The sequence below is a fragment of the Branchiostoma floridae genome, chromosome 1 (genome assembly GCF_000003815.2).
Source record: "Branchiostoma floridae strain S238N-H82 chromosome 1, Bfl_VNyyK, whole genome shotgun sequence".
Classification (NCBI taxonomy): Eukaryota; Metazoa; Chordata; class Leptocardii; order Amphioxiformes; family Branchiostomatidae; genus Branchiostoma; species Branchiostoma floridae.
Window position 1 is genome coordinate 3,047,662 of NC_049979.1, and position 18,899 is coordinate 3,066,560.

The 18,899-nt window shown below is 41.8% G+C and overlaps 4 protein-coding genes across 4 annotated transcripts in view; 3 read left to right on the top strand and 1 right to left on the bottom strand.

The window, feature by feature from the left end:
• The window catches only part of LOC118415059 (neuronal PAS domain-containing protein 3-like), a 134,728-nt gene extending 125,603 nt beyond the window's left edge, over positions 1-9,125 (top strand). The window contains exons 10-11 of the mRNA XM_035819457.1: positions 2,878-3,002; positions 5,086-9,125. Coding sequence (XP_035675350.1) covers positions 2,878-3,002; positions 5,086-6,608 — 1,648 coding nt within the window. The 3' untranslated portion in view covers positions 6,609-9,125. The remainder of the gene's footprint in view (positions 1-2,877; positions 3,003-5,085) is intronic.
• Positions 9,126-12,761: 3,636 nt separating this feature from the next.
• LOC118423452 (protocadherin-15-like) lies at positions 12,762-13,909 on the top strand. The gene is made up of 3 exons (XM_035831618.1): positions 12,762-12,896; positions 13,068-13,136; positions 13,716-13,909. Exons 1-3 carry the CDS (start codon positions 12,824-12,826, stop codon positions 13,907-13,909), a joined length of 336 nt encoding a protein of 111 aa, XP_035687511.1. The 5' UTR covers positions 12,762-12,823.
• A 542-nt stretch (positions 13,910-14,451) lies between these two features.
• Positions 14,452-18,899, top strand: part of LOC118423469 (protocadherin-15-like) — a 7,178-nt gene continuing 2,730 nt past the window's right edge. Inside the window, exons 1-9 of the mRNA XM_035831641.1 lie at positions 14,452-14,511; positions 14,684-14,773; positions 15,179-15,268; positions 15,516-15,641; positions 16,050-16,214; positions 16,612-16,711; positions 17,094-17,206; positions 17,574-17,786; positions 18,349-18,483. Of these exons, the coding sequence (XP_035687534.1) occupies positions 14,509-14,511; positions 14,684-14,773; positions 15,179-15,268; positions 15,516-15,641; positions 16,050-16,214; positions 16,612-16,711; positions 17,094-17,206; positions 17,574-17,786; positions 18,349-18,483 (1,035 nt within the window). The 5' untranslated portion in view covers positions 14,452-14,508. The remainder of the gene's footprint in view (positions 14,512-14,683; positions 14,774-15,178; positions 15,269-15,515; positions 15,642-16,049; positions 16,215-16,611; positions 16,712-17,093; positions 17,207-17,573; positions 17,787-18,348; positions 18,484-18,899) is intronic.
• The window catches only part of LOC118414714 (prolyl hydroxylase EGLN3-like), a 22,177-nt gene continuing 19,334 nt past the window's right edge, over positions 16,057-18,899 (bottom strand). Inside the window, exon 6 of the mRNA XM_035818932.1 lies at positions 16,057-16,191. The gene's annotated coding sequence lies outside the window, so the exon portion shown is untranslated. The remainder of the gene's footprint in view (positions 16,192-18,899) is intronic.

An 18,899-nucleotide genomic window follows, 5' to 3' on the forward strand; every position in this document is an offset into this window, starting at 1 on the left:
ACTTAGAGCAAATAACAGCACAAAGTGAAGATTTTCCATTCCCATTTAAATGGTCTTAGTTTGGTTAGTGACAGCTTCAGATAGTTTTGCTGCCTTTCTGAATCAGAGCTATCACTACTCGAGAACCAAGCAACCTACAGTAGGGCATGTGACATTCCAAGTTCTTTGCATGCTGAAAGTTTTCACATTTATTCCTATTCTAATAATAAATACATAAACTTGCAAATAAACTCTCATTTATAAATAGTCTCAAAAACCTTTTAATCACATTGTACTGCAGCAATAGTATTGTTGCACTAGTTGTAAACGTTTATATCAATTTTTGTTTATCTATTTATTTATTCGATCGTTACAATTGGCTATGCAAATAACCAACATTTGTGACTGCATTTGTAAGCAGTGACACATTGCTGCAGTACAATACAAACCAGTCAGAATTACCCTGAGGAAAGTGACAGACGGTCACCAAAACGTTGGTGGGAATAAGGCAGGGGTTGTGTGAAAAATTAGTCTCTGTATTTAGTGACATACATGTACCAACCTGATGAATCTATTCACAGATTGATTGATTGATAGATTGACAGACAAAACACATCTGCACGACACGGCCGTTTCCAAGGCGACTCGTTCCCCTAACTTCTCAAGGACGCGTCGCCTGGGGCGCCGCCATCTTTATTCATGTCCGTCTCCTCCAGAGACTGGGAAATAAACGTCTATTACTTCTGGGTGGGTTGGAATCCGCCAGGGAGCCCGGGATTTGGGCGAGCTCGAGGTAAAACCGGGATCTTAGTCCTGCTGTGACGCCGCTGCTTTCAGGGGGACTCCGGGATTCCTCACGACCCAGAGCGACGCTTTGATGGATGCGCAGAGCGATGAAAACTTTATCTTCCCGTAATTGGCAAAGGGGAGAAGAGAAATGGATTGTTAGGAGGGAATGAATGGACGGTTTACTTACCGACATGCACAGGATGGTGGTGAGGAATGTGTGACTGTAGGTTTGTTGAATAAGAGTTGAATTGAAGACAATGGATTTAAACAAAAGGACAATGGATTGAAACAAAAGGATGCTGATCTGGACGATCAACTGAAAAACATCTATACATGCATGGTATCCAGCGCCTCTACTCTTTTTCACCTAAGTCAAGTTATTATATAATGATTAAGGTGTAATGGGTCTTTCCCAAGATCAAATCATTGGAGCCTGTCAGGGACTTGAGCTGGGGCAATGGCCGAGTGGGTAGAGTGTTCAGCTTGCACTCAGTAGGTTGTGAGTTTGATTCCTGGCCGAGTCATACCAAAGACTTTAAAAATGGTACAAGCTGCATCCTCTGCTTAGCCCTCAGCATTTGGGAAAGACATGGTAGTGGAACACACACCACTACTGTACATGTAGTGATTGTTGACTAGCCCCCTACTGTATTTATTTCTGTTTTATTTAGACAGGGTGGACAACTCAGTACTATGCGTTCTGCTTTTCAGTTGTGCCCTGTACACAAAATAGCATAACAAGAAATAAGATAAACAATGAACAAATCAAAGTAACAATATATACATAAACATAAATCAAAATCATAACTCATTAATCGAAGTTAGTGCCGGGTCAGGAGGTCAGGGGTCAGCAGTGATTACCGTTTCTTAGCAGTTTCTTGAACGACAGTGCAGAACTGGCCACTTTAACCGTTGGCGGCAACTCGTTCCATGAAAATGCACCCCTGTATTCGAATTTTCTACGGCCAGATTCAAGTCTGACTTTCGGTAGTTGCAGTGATAGGTTTGAATTAAGCCTTGTTGCGTATGTGTGAGATGTTCTGTTAAATATTTGTAAGTATTCTGGTAACTGCCGATGGATTGACTTGAAGACGGTTTGCAGGAGGTGCATTTTCCTACGAGATGCCAGAGATTTCCAACCTAATGTAGACAGATGGTCATTATCTACATGTGATCTACGTGACAGACCGAGCACAAGCCGTGCTGCACGGTTTTGGAGTTTCTGGAGATTGTCAGAGAGAGATTTTCCGCAGTTGCCCCATACAGTATCACAATAATCAATCTTAGGAAGAATCATACAGTTAAACAGCATGGAAAGTGTCTTAGGTGGTAAAATGGGTACTAAACGTCTTAACACTCCCAACCTAGAGGATACTGCATTGCATAGTTTGTTCATGTGTATACTCCATGTTAGACAGGAATCGAACCAAACACCTAGATATTTAAAACATGCAACAACTTCCAAAGATGTACCAGAAAGGGTAAGATTTAGTTCTTCTGTTTCTAGCCGCAGCCTTCTTGCAGTGCCAAAAAGCATTGACTTGCATTTACGGACATTGAGAGTTAGCCTGTCTACAACAATCTGTAGTGATTGTTGACTAGCCCCCTACTGTAGTGATTGCCCAAAAGTAGTGGCCCAAGGCTACAAAAACAGAGATGGGTGCCACCCTACATGTATGCACCATCTGGAGCAGATAGGACTTTGACTTAAAGTACATTATTTTGAACCCAGAACCTTTAGATCTTAAGTCAACAACCCTAAAGCTAAGGGCACAACCAGACATCATGCAATTTGTCTGTCTATTTTTTGGTGAGGCCACGTCCGCCACGTATTTCTGAAAACGTTCAGGCTGTACAGCCTAGGCGCGTCGCCCGTATTGGCACGTACGGGGGGCGAATCCGCAGCCCGATGGCACACAAATTTTTCCTGCATGTTAAGTTCCACGGCGTGTCTGTGTGCTCCAAAATCTGTCGGATTTCCTACAGTCCCAAAAGATTGCCCACGTTTGGCACGTAGACAGCACGTATTTGCACGTACGGCAGGTTGTGCCTTAGCTTAAGAGTACCTTGCAACTTTCCTCACTTTTTTCTGCCCCGCTCCCCCTCCAGTCTGCCGGAGTACAAGGACATTCCCATGGACATCAGCCAGGTCCCCGACCTGCCCCAGGACCCCCCGGACACCTCCGACTCTTCCGACACATCCGACAGCGAATCAGACTCCAACCATGACACAGGTGATTACTTCCTTTCTTTCGCTTTGTCCGAAAATGATTTCATGAGGCTGTTAGAACATAGGATATTATTATATACTTTCCCTTTACACAACACCCCCAACTCTTCTGACACATTCAAAAGCAAATGAGACTCCAACCATGACACAGATGATTACTTTCTTTCTTTCTTTCTTTTTTTCCAAAAATAACTTCATGAGGCTGTTAGAACATAGGATATTATTATATAGTTTCCCTTTACACAACACCCCCAACTCTTCTGACACATTCAAAAGCAAATCAGACTCCAACCATGACACAGGTGATTACTTCCTTTCTTTCTCTTTGTCCGAAAATGATTTCATGAGGCTGTTAGAACATAGGATATCATTATCATATAGTTTCCCTTTACACAATGACCCCAACTCTTCTGACACATTCAAAAGCAAATCAGACTCCAACCATGACACAGGTGATTACTTTCTTTCTTTCTTTCTTTTTTTCCAAAAATAACTTCATGAGGCTGGTAGAACATAGGATATAGTTTCCCTTTACACAACACCCCCAACTCTTCTGACACATTCAAAAGCAAATCAGACTCCAACCATGACACAGGTGATTACTTTTTTTTTTTTTTTTTTCTGAAAATAATTTCATGAGGCTGGTAGAACATAGGATATAGTTTCCCTTTACACAATGACCCCAACTCTTCTGTCACATTCAAAAGCAAATCAGACTCCAACCATGACACAGATGATTACTTTCTTTCTTTCTTTTTTTCCAAAAATAACTTCATGAGGCTGGTAGAACATAGGATATAGTTTCCCTTTACACAATGACCCCAACTCTTCTGACACATTCAAAAGCAAATCAGACTCCAACCATGACACAGGTGATTACTTTCTTCTTTTTTTTTCTGAAAATAATTTCATGAAGCAGGTAGAGCACAGGATATTGGAGTTTCCCTTTATACAACAAGTAAAGTCTCGCCGGCTTACATTTCTATACCAATCAGACATCTTCCTCAGAGCGGTGAGAAGGAGCCCTCCAATTAAAAGTTCTGACCCAGAAGGCATTAAGACGTAAGCAGTTGAGACTTAAATGGTTGTGTAAAAGAAACGTCCAACATTAATCCTTTCTTTCCTTTCTGTACTGATTATATAGTCAGATATGCTTGTTGGCATCTACATGTACCAAATATGATGCACACAAACATACATTTGCTTTATGTTGTACAGGTGTAACATTATGTTATCCGTAATCAATATCGAATGCTGTGTATCCTACAAGTACATTGTTGTGTATTATCATGAGCAGCGTTCATCCAAATAAATCATATTCATAATAGTATACGTTCATCACTATTGTATCATTTATAAGGGAAGCAGATAGATATTAAGCCTTAAACTTAAAGCTTTCCTGCACCAGTTATGTTACTCTACTGCTTATCACACACATGTACTGTAATCTACAGGAATATAGAATTTGAAAAAAATTAAGGTAACATTTATCATGAAATTATTCCTATATTTCTAGAAAATGACCTTTACTGTAAGATAAAAATGAGATAGGTGATGAACAAAACAAAAATGATAACTACTAAGGTTTTATGTACATTGACCGGTTAATGTTTCATCCACAGAGCAAGTCAAGGTACAGTACTAATGCAATACAGAAAGCCAAGAGATAGAAATAGTCTGCATTTACTTGCAAACGTTGACTTTCTGTATGACTTGCTTTTTCAAAAGATATCACATAGATTGAAGATTATGCATATGCTTTGAATAGAATAGAGGATGACTGCCATTCCGAAATAGAACAACGGTTACATAGAAGAGAGAAATACACTGTATAGACTTGTATTTCCCTAAATCATTGTAATGCAAACATTAATTTATACTTCTAATGCAGCTAGACAAACCTTTCACTGCAAAACATATCTGATCCTTTATTTCAAATCTAAAAAGCAAGAGGTTTAGTGTTATCTAGTCCATCTTGTACCTAACAACTTTGAGAATGGTTTGTTGTGACCCGTGTATAGCCCAGTGTGGCAAAAATTTGCAACAAAGGCATTCATTCATTCATTGCTTCTTTGCTTCGTCCGCAGAACAAGAAGACTCCAGGTCAGACAGCGACAAGGAGAGCGAAAGCGGAAACAGCGAAACGAGCGAGCCCGAGAACAAAAAGAAGAGGCGGTCCGACGCCAACCAGTCCGATAGCAAACAAGGTGCCAACCAGAGGCCGAACAAGAGACGACGGAGTGTGACGAGCAACAAGAAGGCCGACAAGAACCGGCCGGTGGGCCACCTCTCGGAGAGAGACGCTTCGGAGAACAACAGTGAAACAAAATCAGATGCCAAATTAGACGTAGCGGATGCATATTCCTTTCGCACAGAGGACAGTGAAGAGAACGGTGCTACAGACCCGGCGGACGTGCTGAGCGTGTCCTCGGTGCACACGGTCGACACAGACGAGGATTTGCAGGCGGACAAGGCTTCCCTTTCTTCTTCCACGGACAAGAAACACAGGAAGGCTGCAAAGAAGGCGAGGAGGAGATCCCGTCCGTCGGTGGACTCGGAGACAGAGCACTCGGTCCAGTGGGTCTCCTCCGCCTCCAGTGCAAATGACTCGATAACTAACAAAGGTGCTGAGAAAAGTAGACAAACGCTGCTGGAGAGAGCCCCTCCGGCGTTCCTATCCTCCCCCGAGAACGACTCGGGCCTGAGAATCAAGTCGGAGCCCAGGGAGGGGAGCTTAGATAGCGACGGTTGGAACAACCCGCCCAACCGGCAGGCCTCCGAGGCCCAGTCCCCCCCACCTCCCCCTCCAGACAATCAGGCCAGGCTGCTTCCCAGCGGCATGCCGCTAGTCTCTTCCAACTCCAGCCAAGTAACCATTCCAGACTCGGTGCTCACGCCGCCCACCACCGAAGGCACCAGCGCGACCGCGACCCTCTCCCCCGCCCCCCTCTGTCTCACCTCCAGAAGTTCGGGGGCCGGGACGACCACCGAAACCTACACCATCACCCCCCCGCTCTCCGTCTCTCCCAGGGAATCCAGGTACCCCATGGGCGCGAGCGTGTTTTCCAGGGAAGTGTTCGCGCGCCAGCACATGTACCCCAAGGAAAGTGCAACCGAAGGACTCCAGAGGTTCCTCGGAACCCATCAAAGACTGCCCGTGACCAGCGCCGTCACGGCGGGGGCGTACCAGAGGATGTACAGCGCCGAGGCCATGAAGGCGGGGTTCTCGGACGTGCCCTACGCGAGCCACGCCAACCTGCACCTCCCCACCTCGCAGCCTGTCAACCTGCTCGACAGTGGGGGGGCGCACCTCGGGGAGGGGCACTACGTGCTCGACAACTCCGCCATGGAGATGCTCTACAGACAGGTGCGGCACGGCTTCCCTCCGCCCGGCGCCTACGGCAACGCCATGCAGCCCGCCGACCTGCTGCCGGGCGTCGACCCGCAGACGCACCACGCGGCGGGCGCCGCGGCCGCCATGGGGATGTACCAGACGCCGGACGGATTCATCGCCACGGCGCCCTTCCACCTCTTCGGCGGGACGCTCCCGACACAACAGCAGCAGCAGAACAAGCAGCAAAACGACGACCAGGACGGCAGCCCCGTCTGAAAAACACGGGCGCCCCCTGGTCCTGCAGTTCCCGACTCGGGGCACAGGCAACTCCCGTGCGGATCAGTACAAAAAACATACATCTGATTGTTGTACCATCCTCACCACGTTGTGTGTGTGTATGTGTGTGTTTTTGTCCATGAAACTGACAACACCACAAGCAAAATTGTTAAGATCCGCCCGTTTCTGTAACCAATACGCCACCGACTCCACAGTATCCGGATCCCCCAGGAGTTGCCTGTGCCCCGAACCTGACATGGATGATGTGATCAACTCGAGGAGTGCAGTTTTCACCCCACACAGAAATGCCGCGCGTGCATTCTCTCCCCTCGCTGCTCCCCTATAGCCAATTCTACAGTGTTCCGTGGAGTTTTACTGCTTAGCTCTTGTAACTGTTGCGTAATCGTCGAGAGGTCCTGCTTATACATGTATACGTGCAAAATGCTTGTGAGTTTGCCACACACAAGCCACATCTAATTGTTGCATCTCAATTCACCCACAGAAAACTGCACTCCTCGAGTCTACTACAGATATCTCTACATTACTCACCCGACTGACATTGTACAATACTTAAGTAACCGTTGTTGGAATCCTTTCCGTGCCCAGTTTGCTCAGATTTTTGGGGGTGCATATCCGCCGGATATTCCAGAATTTTCCACAGTAGTTCCTCCTGGCAACTGGCGAAAACACCCGGAGAGGAAAAAAAAAAGTCTCTACTTCCAACTAGTTTGTTGAAATTCTTGTTGTTGGTGCTTGTGCTTTGAGCAGCTATTGTAAGAATGAGGAAGAAAATGACTTCTCAGACACAGAAAGAAATGCCATACTGCCCATGTTCTGGGCCCTTTTGCCATGCCCTGCCATTCAAGTCCAATCCGAGTAGCACAGACAAAACAAAATCTGCAGACGACAGTACATCAAAACAGTACAGCGAAGCCTTTCATTCCAATCAAATTGAATCTTTTTGGAACTACGAAGGATAGGATTGTAGATTTTGTATTAATGTAAATTGATTTTGTACAAAAATTTAAAAAAAAACGGGATATGACCCCCTACCTCCGGCAGGCCAAACGTCAGGAGATTGCAGCAAATCCTTATTTTGTCTGTGGAATTTCAGTAATGTTGCGATTGTGTAAATATTAGGCTAAATATCTTGGTAGCAATCTTGCAATGATGCTAACTTGCACTTTTCTCGTTTTGTGTTGGTGCCTCAATGAAATTGAGGCGGCCTCGTTATCTATGTTGATGTCCTGTCTCATTTTTTTTGCTCCCTCAATGAGATTGAGGCTAAATTTAATTCTGAATAATTTAATTAAGGATTTATATACTGCTTGCTGCTTGGAACAAGCAGGACTTTGTTGAGGAAGAGTTTGTATTTTTTGTTAACAGCTTCAGAAGCGTACAAGAAAGGTCTCGGTTGAGACGGAGCTTAGACAATGTTATGTTGAGGTGAAATCCAGGGAGTGAGAGATAGAGGATAAAAGCGGGTGAAAAACATCAGTTTCCAACTGAAGATATAAAATGCACAGTTTAATATCACAAGTGATGAATATTTGTGAGTCTCAGAAAAAGAAAAAAAAAAACTCCACGGAGCCGGCAACAGAGAAAATCCCGGCTCTGACGGCGAACCTTTCCCCAGACTGACAAATACGACTGACGAATTCTCTGCCAACCACGACTAATTGTTGGGAGATAAATTGTTAGAGAAGAATTACTATCTAACTACTACGGAGCCACGCTGTGGTGGTGGTGCAGTACGTTTTATTGTGGAGATGTTGTGTCGTCGAATCTCATTCCAGCTAATCAAAGTGGTTGTGCTCAAACACATCATGTTGTGGAAAAAAAGTGTCCAAATAACAATCTGGGTGTGGAGTTTTCTTGCTTGTCTACGAGAGACAAGGTTTGCCAAGACATGGCCTTTTCTTGGAATACATTTTTAATGTGAATAGCAGAAATTCAATGTCATTGCAATAATGGCCTATTTTTCATGCCATGTGTTGACAAATATTGCTAAAACATCCGAATGAATGTCGAAATTGCGTAGGTAGTAGACACAATATTGCAATCTTCCATCAAATTATTTTTGAATACTTGAAAATAATTGGGATCAGACGTTGCAATGAATGATTTCAGTGACAATACCCACGAGAACGAAGCTCTCACACGTAGCTCTACTGCAATTATAACAACGGAGTCTCTCTCTACACATTCAAACCCACAATCAAGCTCTACCTTCCATATATATGGTAACTACACACACTTTAACACCCATCAGTCTCAAACAACTCTTATACACAGTCACACACACCAGAATACACACCTACATACGTACGTACCGTAGTCGTTTGCTCGTAACATTAACTCATTTCATGCCCACACACAGCCGTAGTGTAGCAGTGTACCGTTGGTGTTTTCCAGCTCTTTACCGGAATTGTGAATTATGTGGTGGTCCCTCTACCAACAGTGTGTAAACATGTTTCTCCAGCCGTACACAAATAAAAGGTGTTCTAATGCTTTGAACCGCGTCTGTGTTACCTGGTCATTTGGTGTGGTGAATTTTATCTATGTTATATATATATATATATATTTAGAGAGAGAGAGAGAGGGACTCGAAATTCATTCTGGAGAATACCGTATTTTCTTGATTTGAAAAGTACACAGTTTTAGAACTTTTCAAAATCCAAAAGGTATAACTACTGCATATTAGAAAAATTGTATTCTTCTTCTTTGAAAGCCCACATTCTGCATATAGAATATTTTGGCTTTTTTGTGTGTGGTGCGGATACGCGTTGGCTTACTTCTGTCTTATTAACTATGATCTGTTACACATTATTCCTCTCTTCTGCATAGTAATTCATAGTTTGGATAAAAAAACATGCTCTCCAACGAGATCACTTAAGTGTCACTGACGAAAGGTAGTGGATTCTACCTGAAACATCTGACCGTTTCCAAAGTCATATCTAGTTGCTGGAGTAATTCCTGTTTGATGTATCTTATGACCTGGATGTCTAAAATTTGAGATTATTGCCCAGATAAATGGGAAGAGGACCTGAAACTAGAGCCAGAAACCCAGGGGAACACAGGCATCAAGAGAGACATACAAATTTACAACTTAAAGTAAGGACAGTGCAAAATTAGCCAGGTGAAGGAGAAGAAAACATCGTAAATGTGAATTTATCTGGTGCAAAAACTTCAAGATTGGTGAAGAAGGATAGCATACTTTATTTGAGTTTTCCCTTTTTGAGGACTACATCAGGGTTACATACTTTATTTTGAGTGTGTAATTTAATTGAGAAGATGTGGGTGCACTGGTGCACCTTACCTACATGTACATGCATATGTAACAGTCTTGGAACACAGGAAAAACTTGAAGGTGAACAACGTGAACTGAAGTACATGTAAAACTTGCAAAGACAGTTTTGAGAAGTTGCATTGAACCAAATTCTACAGCTGAAGTCGAATTTATTATCAAAGTAACACAAAAAAGCTTTAAAAGTATACATATTTTTATAATATGCTAATACTACTGTGCAGTTAGTGCATTTATGTATAATTATTACCCTACACAGACTTCAAAGTGCACCCCAAGTGCACTACAATACAGACCCAGGCCAGCCACTCCAGGTCTATGGAGAAACGATCAAGGAGGTGCAAGATTTCAGATACCTTGGTTCAAGCATGGCCTTAAAAAGCACAGAGCTTTGGCCTGCGCCATGTTTTGGAAACTAGCTAGAACCTCTTTGGAGGAGCGATCATATCCCGATTGCACCCAAAGTCATAAGATTAGATGCACAGCTCGTACACATTATGCTCAGCATTTCCAGCCCTGCCTTTGGATGCTGGAAAAATAGTGGAAACAAATTTGCCAGAGGAGTAAGATGGGAATCCCACACACCTGGCTTGGTTAATGGCAAAATTGTTCACCCTATTTGGCCAACTTACGCTACTTTTTCAGCGCCCAAAGAGATGTGCTTGTAACGCTAGTTCACCTTTATCCATAGGGTGACCTTTATCCTTTTTCTTTATAAACAGCACATTTTAGGAGCGCTAAGTCTGCAGACAGTGGTTTCAAATTTGCAGTATTTTCAAAATGTTCCGATTTGAAACCACTATCTGTCGACTTCATATCCCTAAATACGTTTTTTCTTACAAACAACGAATATAGGTTACCCTCGGATAAATGTGAACCAGCGTTACATTATAGTGAAAGACAAAAGAAGACTGTAGCCACAAACATTTGTAGCCATTGTGATATTTTTAGGAAACAATAATGTAAAAAGAAACATGCATTCTAGTTCCAGAATCAGTGGCATAAAGTCAGAAGGTTTTAAAACAAGTGAGAGGACTCTTGAACTATCTTAAATCCTGCTCTCTGAATCAAGCTTGTGAGGTTTCGATTGCAATCTACAGCACAGCAACGCCATCTACTGATATAAGGAAAAACTGCACATTCAAGAACAAACCGGTCAATTGAAAAAGGGGGTTGTTGAAAAGGTGGAACTGTCCACTGGTACCAGGTCAGACTACCCTTCTTGGGTATGCATGAGAAAAAAGGGAATTAATGGCAATTTCAGCTGTGGCTGGACAGCAGGCAATACTGCTGGAGTGGGGGTTGGGAATGGGGCACAGCTGCAACTGAATAAACCACGGAGATTTATAAAACCTTGAATAAACATAATATATGAGGAGAAAATTTGATAAATTTTAATTTCAGACTTACCTTGTTATCAGTCATACCGCTTTACTATGAATGTCTGTATTATAAAGGGGAACGGAAGTTGTGAAAACCCTAAACAGCATCATCAGCAGGGGCCACTAGGGCTGTCCCCTGGCAACAGGACTAATTGAGTTTTATTACTTTAATAAATTCCTCATGCAAAGTTCAACAACAGATCGGAATTTAGCAAACAGAAACCCATTAGAAAAACAACCTTAACCAGCCTCTACTTTGTGTAGTGCAGCTGTGTAGGTCAATGACATTTTCAATTCTTAACGGTTAATTAATTTGGGTTTGAATGCTGGGCGTAGCGATATTTCACCCAGTGAGGTAAGGTTACCTTGAAGTCTAAAAATAATCACAGTGTGAAAAAAATGTGATCATCAATGAATGAAGGAAGGGTAGAAAGTCAATTAAAAGCATAAAAGTCAAAGACATTTGTTTACCTAACAAATGACACCATCACTTCCTTAGACAAACACTCAAGCCTTTCTGACATCTTCTGAGATTGGGTGTTACTTTACCTGCGTATGGATACTGTTCAATCTGTGTGTCATCAGGAGGAAATCAGGAGGAAAACTTTTAAACAACAACTTTGAACATCTTTTCCTGGCTATTGGTTAGTCTGTCTGGCAGATTTGCAGGTAAGTTCATAGTATCATACACTTGGTGTGGCACTGAAGCAATATTAAGGTCATTTGGCAAAAATATATTTTTTTGTTTAGATTCTCACATGTTCCCCTAGGACTTGTTCTTCTCGTACATGTACTAAAAGTTCACATTTGCAAACAGGCTTATGTTAGAGAAATAAGGTTATGACAGTCAAAATTGTTGGTTTTTAGTTACCCCATGTTTGAGCAAAACCCCTCCATACTGTTTTAGTTAGATTTTTTAAGACATTCACTCAAGTTGGAGTATATTTCACAAGGTAAAATCTTCCGTTGCACCTGATAACTGGTGGCACTAGACTGCCGGAAGTTGTTATAAATGTTTAAAAACAATGTGTCTTAAAGTGTAAATAGGAGGGGGCACGTAAAGCTATCCTGAAAACCATTTTCTAACAAAAGTATAAGATAATTGCCAATAATTGTATTTCTGCTACCTGGTACTATTTTGCCATTCAAAGTCACGTAGCTTTAGAAACAGCTGTCAAGATCAAACATGATATGCATCATTTATATTTAGATATTTTCTTCCTCAAGAAGGCTATTCAACTCTCCCAATATGTCTATTAATACACTCACTATTGTTTGACAATTGTAGTCCACCATTTTGACTTTGCCCTTCAAGGTCAAACAGGAAACATGCACCCTTGTTAAAAAGCTGGCTACCTAAGTTACATTGTAACCGGACTCTTTTGTACCTTGTTTGTATCAGCATTCCTCTGCCTGCTTCACCATATTGTATAGCACTGCTACAATCCAAAACACTTTCAAGGTGGAGCACATAACAGACTTGATGCCATTTTTAACACAGCAGAAATAGACTCACTTCAGAAGACATGGCGGACGGGACCAGGATATGCCTCTTCACCATGCTGGTGGTGCTGCAAGTGGTTACATTATCTGCACAAAGTATGTATACACCAACCCAAACAGGTGTCTAATGAATTTACGCCAACAATGTAACTGTTGTTGCCCTCACATGACTACACTTTGCCTGTGTTTTTTGTTTGTAAAATGGGTTCAACATATAAAGGTGTAATCTTGTACTAGTGATTTCATTGTTTACATAATCCCCCTCAGACCCATGCGAGAGTCCGGTGTTTACAAATGGGATGGTGTTTGAAGCTATCCCGGAGAACAGTCCAGAAAGTAAGTCACCATCTATCCCATGTTACGCCTTGGGAACAACTTTGAATCAAGGAAAATAGTAAATATAGGAGCTATAATTGGGGTACCCGAAACGAGGATTAGCACGACGTGAAGTTCCTCAAAACACGACAATCGACACGAAACGTGCCATTTCTCAAACGCCGCTATCTTTGCACGGGTGCGGAGTTACTGCCGCGTGACGGTAACCACAGGCGTGTAAAAATATAGACAGTGTCATAGATACCTTTCTTCCTTAACCTACTCCATGCTGCCTAGCTATAACCCTGTATCCAATACAAATTTCTTGCCAAAATGCTTAGCAGGCTGAACTTCAATGAATTTGCAGACATCTTTAAACACTAACATTGGCATCATAGCATTAATATTACTGAAAAAACAACATTAGATCAAAATGAATATTCTAGATCTGTAAGATGTAAATACTACTGTATCAACGTTACCGATATGTGTTTGAGTAGGTAGGGTAGCCTTTGCTGCATGACAATTGTAGTTTGGACTACTTACAGTCTAAGCAGGTAGGTAGTCTAGAAACCTTAAAAATACCAGTTCTGATTGTAGACACAACCATTGTGGCGAACATGTCGTTCGCGGGAACAGCAGTAGGCCCTGGCCAGACCATCGAGCTGACTCTCCAGGACTCCAGCGACAAGGACTGGGGTCTGCTGGTAGAGGAGCTTCAGCAGCTCAGGCTACGACTTGCGGGGAAGGTCTTGGATAGAGATGTAAGTGTTGACTTTATCAATCCTTGGTGAGGCCACACCAATTTAATTTCTTGGTTCACGGATTTTTTCATAAAAAATATGGAGCGAGAGGGCGAAATAAAAATAAAAATAAAAATTGTAAAATGGTTGGGGTAAAGGTAACGACTAATCCAAAACATAAAGAAAAAAAGTTTTCAGCTTGAAAAAAGTACAAAAACACTATTATTGTACAGTAACAGCACCTGTACCCACACTTTAAGGAGCTTATAATATAAAGGCCAATTTACTACACCAGAAAGTTGGTGATTGGCTTCATTAATGGTGAAAATTTGCTGAGTGGTAATTTTTATTTTTATTTTTTTTCTCCAAAAAATAGGAGCGAGCGAATCCGTGAACCAAGAAATTAAATTGGTGTGGCCTGAGGATATTATAGAATACAACATGGTGTATTCCGTATTACCCGGATACCAGCTTGACTGCGGGTCAGATTGCCAGAAGGCGATCCAACCTGCGTTAGGGCTGGTACCGAGGTTAATTAGTTTTAACCTGTTATACAGTTGTCCAGAACTACCGTTTTGTTTTAATAGGGGGTTGCCGGCATTCGAGATCTTAGATTCGTCGTTAGGTGCAAGACTATAGCAACAGATGCAATGGTGAGTGTCCTTGAATGTTCTTTGAAAGATAGAGTGCACATTGTTATGTTTCTATCCTTGAAATTATCATCACTCTCCAAATATGAAAGTCCACACGGTCCTACATCAGAGCTTGCATTGATTCTATATGGTGATTGTTTATCATCACATGGCTATGGCAACTATCCTACAGGTGGACAACAGTATCATAGCAACAGTTCTGGACCTGAATGACAACACACCGAGTTTCGTCGGGGCACCATACAGCCAGGAGGTCATCGAGGTAAGGAATAGAGAAAGCAATCTTCTTTTCCGATACGAAATGTTTCCTTCTCCTAAATAGTATATCTCCGACATGTACACTGTATGTATGCCAAAGATTAAAACAGTAAGATATCAAATGTAGATTACTCAGGAAATATCCCACTCTAGCTGAAAAGTGATGTACTTTGTTTCTGTATACTATTATTATTATTATTATTATCATATTTATTGATAATAAAAGCAGTTCATTACACTGGGTCAGTCAATTTTGTTTTTCTGTATACTACACCTAATATACAAATTGTCTTGGTTTTTGTTGTGCCCCCATGTATTTTCATCTTTTGTAGATTTATTTGTATCAGATTCTCTTTCTGAATAAACCAGTAGAGACCAAAAAAAGGCAATAACACCATTGTTCATCCAGCTGACTCCCGTTGGGTCCACCATTTTCCGGAGATTGACAACTGAGGACCCAGACAGCAATGAGAATGGCAAGGTGTCATATCAGATTGAGGTATGAACTTAAATAGAAGTGCAGTTGAATGAAAATGCAACAGGGCCCAGTTTTATAACTTAAATGAGACTATCATTCAACTGGTTATTAAAAAAGCTGACAAGTATAGAACATTCAGGTTCAAGTGTTTTAATAGAAGAGAAAACCTCAGCCATAAATTTGTTTCCTGTATGTAAAGAACTTGTGAACATTGGTTACAAAGGAAAAAAAAATCTGAGACTGCACATTTCTTTATTTTGATTTTCAGGGACAGAGTGACTATTTCGAGATTCCGCTACCGTCAACAGGTGACATTGTTTTAAAGAAGTCTTTGGACTATGAAGGTTTCCAACCCGGCGAGGAGAAGAAATATCTCATCCCCATCGTAGCACATGTAAGCATGAAATCCTTCTCATGAACGGTTTCAGAACATTTTGGAATGTTTCCACTTTTTCTTGATGTTCCACTTTTCCTAATGTTTCCCAAATGGAAAACATATTGTCTTTCTCTGTCATGAACCAATCAGAGCTTAGAACTGCCGGTCGCATCAGCATAGTAGCTATTACAGCAAATATGAATGAAATATTGCATGTTACAAAAAATATGAAGTCTTTTTGGCAACGCCTCAGGGGTGAGCCTATCATGGAATAGTATTGTGTGTGAGTACTGAGTAGCTTGACAAAAGGCAAATTACTGGGAAGGAAACATCCTGCACTTTGTCGAAAATGTGCCTTCTAGTCTTTTACTGTCTTGCCCCTGATTGATACAGTCATGTACATTAGAAATTAATGTCCTTTCTCAGGATTTGGCGGCAAACTTGAGCCTGCGCAAGTCCTCCACCACAACTGTGACCATCATTGTGACAGATGGAGACGACCAGGCAGTCCAGTTTCTCCCGTGCATTCAGCAGGGAGACATCTGTGGCAGTCCGCTGTACGTCTCGTCTGTCATGGAGAATACAGAACCGGTAAAGATTCTTTATACGCTAGTCATATACTGGATAACTACAGAGTAAGGTTAGGGTTAAGGTACAGATTTTCCATCATGGAGAACAAAGAACAAATAAGGAGTCTTAACTTACCGGCAAACTGGTAAGAAATTGAATATTATAACAATTACAAAAGAGCAAGAGTCTGGGACAAAATGATGAGCTGCTGAATATGTTTCCGTGCCATGTTGTAAACTTTCCATCACAAGAACTCAAGTCAGACACAAAATGCCAGTGAATGTTTAAAAAAAGAAGTCTTTTTCATAATTTTATAATTGTTCAAATCGAAAGAAACTGATGAAACTGCTGCTGCTGGTGTTCATTCTAGGACATGCTGGGCTTTGACAATAACAATACATGTATGTGTTTGTTGCAGCTAAACCAGCCCCTGACCTTTGACCCTGCACCTGTATTTGCCATAGACCTTGACACAGGTGTCCAGGGACCTCCTGGCATAGTCTACAGTTTCTTAGCAGGTAGGTGTCTTTCTTCAAGATTTTTCAAAGTCAAAATGGGTGCTATGTGCTTTATGTGGGTTTTCATCTCATATATTGTCATACTGCAATCAGTTTAGGCATTCTTGGTTAGCTTCATGAAGGTCTTGAATGCTGACATTTGGACCCACTTCCCTGAGGTTCCTGACATGCTCCCTGTAAGGTCAGAGTTCAAGGTTACTCCAAGGTAAACAAGAAAAGAAATTTAGCTTAATATGACACTTGCCTGATACATTGTGTTTTAGTCTGAAAAAAAAAATGGTGTAGTTTAGGCATTCTTAATACATGGCAGTAGCAGTTAAATACTTGATTATATGTCATCTTACTAAAGCTCAACTTAAGACAGACCTTTTCACTTTGTCAGGCTCCCCAAGTGATTTCCGGGACTACTTTGACATAGACGGGCCAACAGGGAACATCTCACTGAAACGACCCGTGGAGAGGACACAAGTAGAGGAGTTCATCATCACCATCAAGGTCATTCATCGTTTGCATTTTTCAATACCAAGATAAACTAGAGATGAGATATTGAGCATCTATTTGCAAAATTTTGAATGACTAATAAGATTTCATTTTTACTCATTCATTTTCAATACACTTAACCAGAATGATAAATTTTCAAATTTATCAGAAGTTTCAGACAGGCTGTCTTTCATAAGTTTTGCATCAAGACTTGTCAGTCTTTCATCAGGGACTTTTATCGGTCCAGTAACTATTGAAGGGCTGCATATATATGCTTTCTGAAACATCTGACCATGTACCTTTTGTATTGGGAATGAATGAATGTCTAACCTTTGCCTACATTCCTTGCTACATCCATCCATCCATCCATCCATCCATCCAGGCAGAGCAGGATGACAACCCCTTACGGTACGCCACAGCAGACGTGAAGATTGGTGTAGAGGACGACGACGTCAACAAGCCTTACTTCTTCATCTCCACTGGGGAGTCGCAGTTCAAAGGTTATGTGCGAGAGTTCACAGGTCAAGCCGTCATCGTCTTCAAATATGACGAGTCACCTCTGCTGCTAGAGGTCAGGGATGACGACTTCACTGACGTAAGTGGCAGTACTTTTGATTGGATCATGGCCATGTGCTCACAATGAAGCATGGAGTTGATATAAGCAAGCTTGTCATATTGAAACTACTGGAAAATAAATAATCATCCTGTAAAAGCACTATTTTTAAAACAACATTTTACATTAAAATTTTGGATATAGGCCACTTTGTATGTTAACTGATTCATGCTATGTAAAGATACATGTATCATCACCAAAAGTTAGGCATTAACTTCTTTGACCTTATCCTTGTTAGTGTGGGGTTGTGTGGTGTAACTGCAGGGCATTTGGCTGAGGACCCAGAGCTCTGAATCCTGTAATGATCTAGTGCCCTTGGGAAAGGCACTTTACATGACTTTCCTCACCCCACCCAGGTGTAAAAATGGGTACCTGACTCCATTTGGAAAGGTTAAAAGGCGGTGGGAGGACAGAGTTGGGCTCCGCCTCCCAATATGTGCCCTGCATGGACACAGTGGATAACGACCCTCGGGCTTTAGAAAGGTTAATAATAGTGTATCTTTACTTCCTTGATGAGTATCTCCATGTATTCTACCATTTACAGAAGGTAGTTCCTAAGGGAGCCATTCGCTACGAGCTGACAGACACTAGCGGCAGATTCGAAATTACACATACGGGCTATCTCCTCGTGGACGCCAACCAGTTGGACATAGACATTCAGAGGGAGTACCGGATGACAGTGAGCAACTTAAAATCAATGTGCTTTGATTTACATACATCATGATGATGCACATCATAGACTTTATTCAAATGTTTTATCACAGTTTTGTATTCTATACATTGTAATGTAAGAATATGCAGGCCATGGCTATAACACACAATGCACTGTCATTCTCATAGTTACATAAACTCACCCTCACACTCAGGGTGACAATCACGGCAAAGCCTATGATATCACCCCTGACAACTCAGCCACAGTATTCGGTTATTAGGGGTGCCTTGCTTATGAATATTAGTGAGCTTGCCTGATTTGTCGCAGGCCAATCAGCGACCGGATTGCAAGTTTCGAACAAACAGCGTACGCATGTTACGGCGCGGCGTGCATAAAGATCTGTTTATCTTTGCGTGACGGTAATTTTTTTTTTTCATATGCTA

What these genes read in the sequence shown, in the direction of transcription:
- LOC118423452 (XM_035831618.1), top strand. Translation starts at nt 12,824, where the DNA reads ATGGCGGACGGGACCAGGATATGCCTCTTCACCATGCTGGTGGTGCTG. An exon ending in GGTTACATTATCTGCACAAA is followed by an intron (nt 12,897 to 13,067) that starts GTATGTATACAC and finishes AATCCCCCTCAG; the next exon opens with ACCCATGCGAGAGTCCGGTG. An exon ending in CCCGGAGAACAGTCCAGAAA is followed by an intron (nt 13,137 to 13,715) that starts GTAAGTCACCAT and finishes TTCTGATTGTAG; the next exon opens with ACACAACCATTGTGGCGAAC.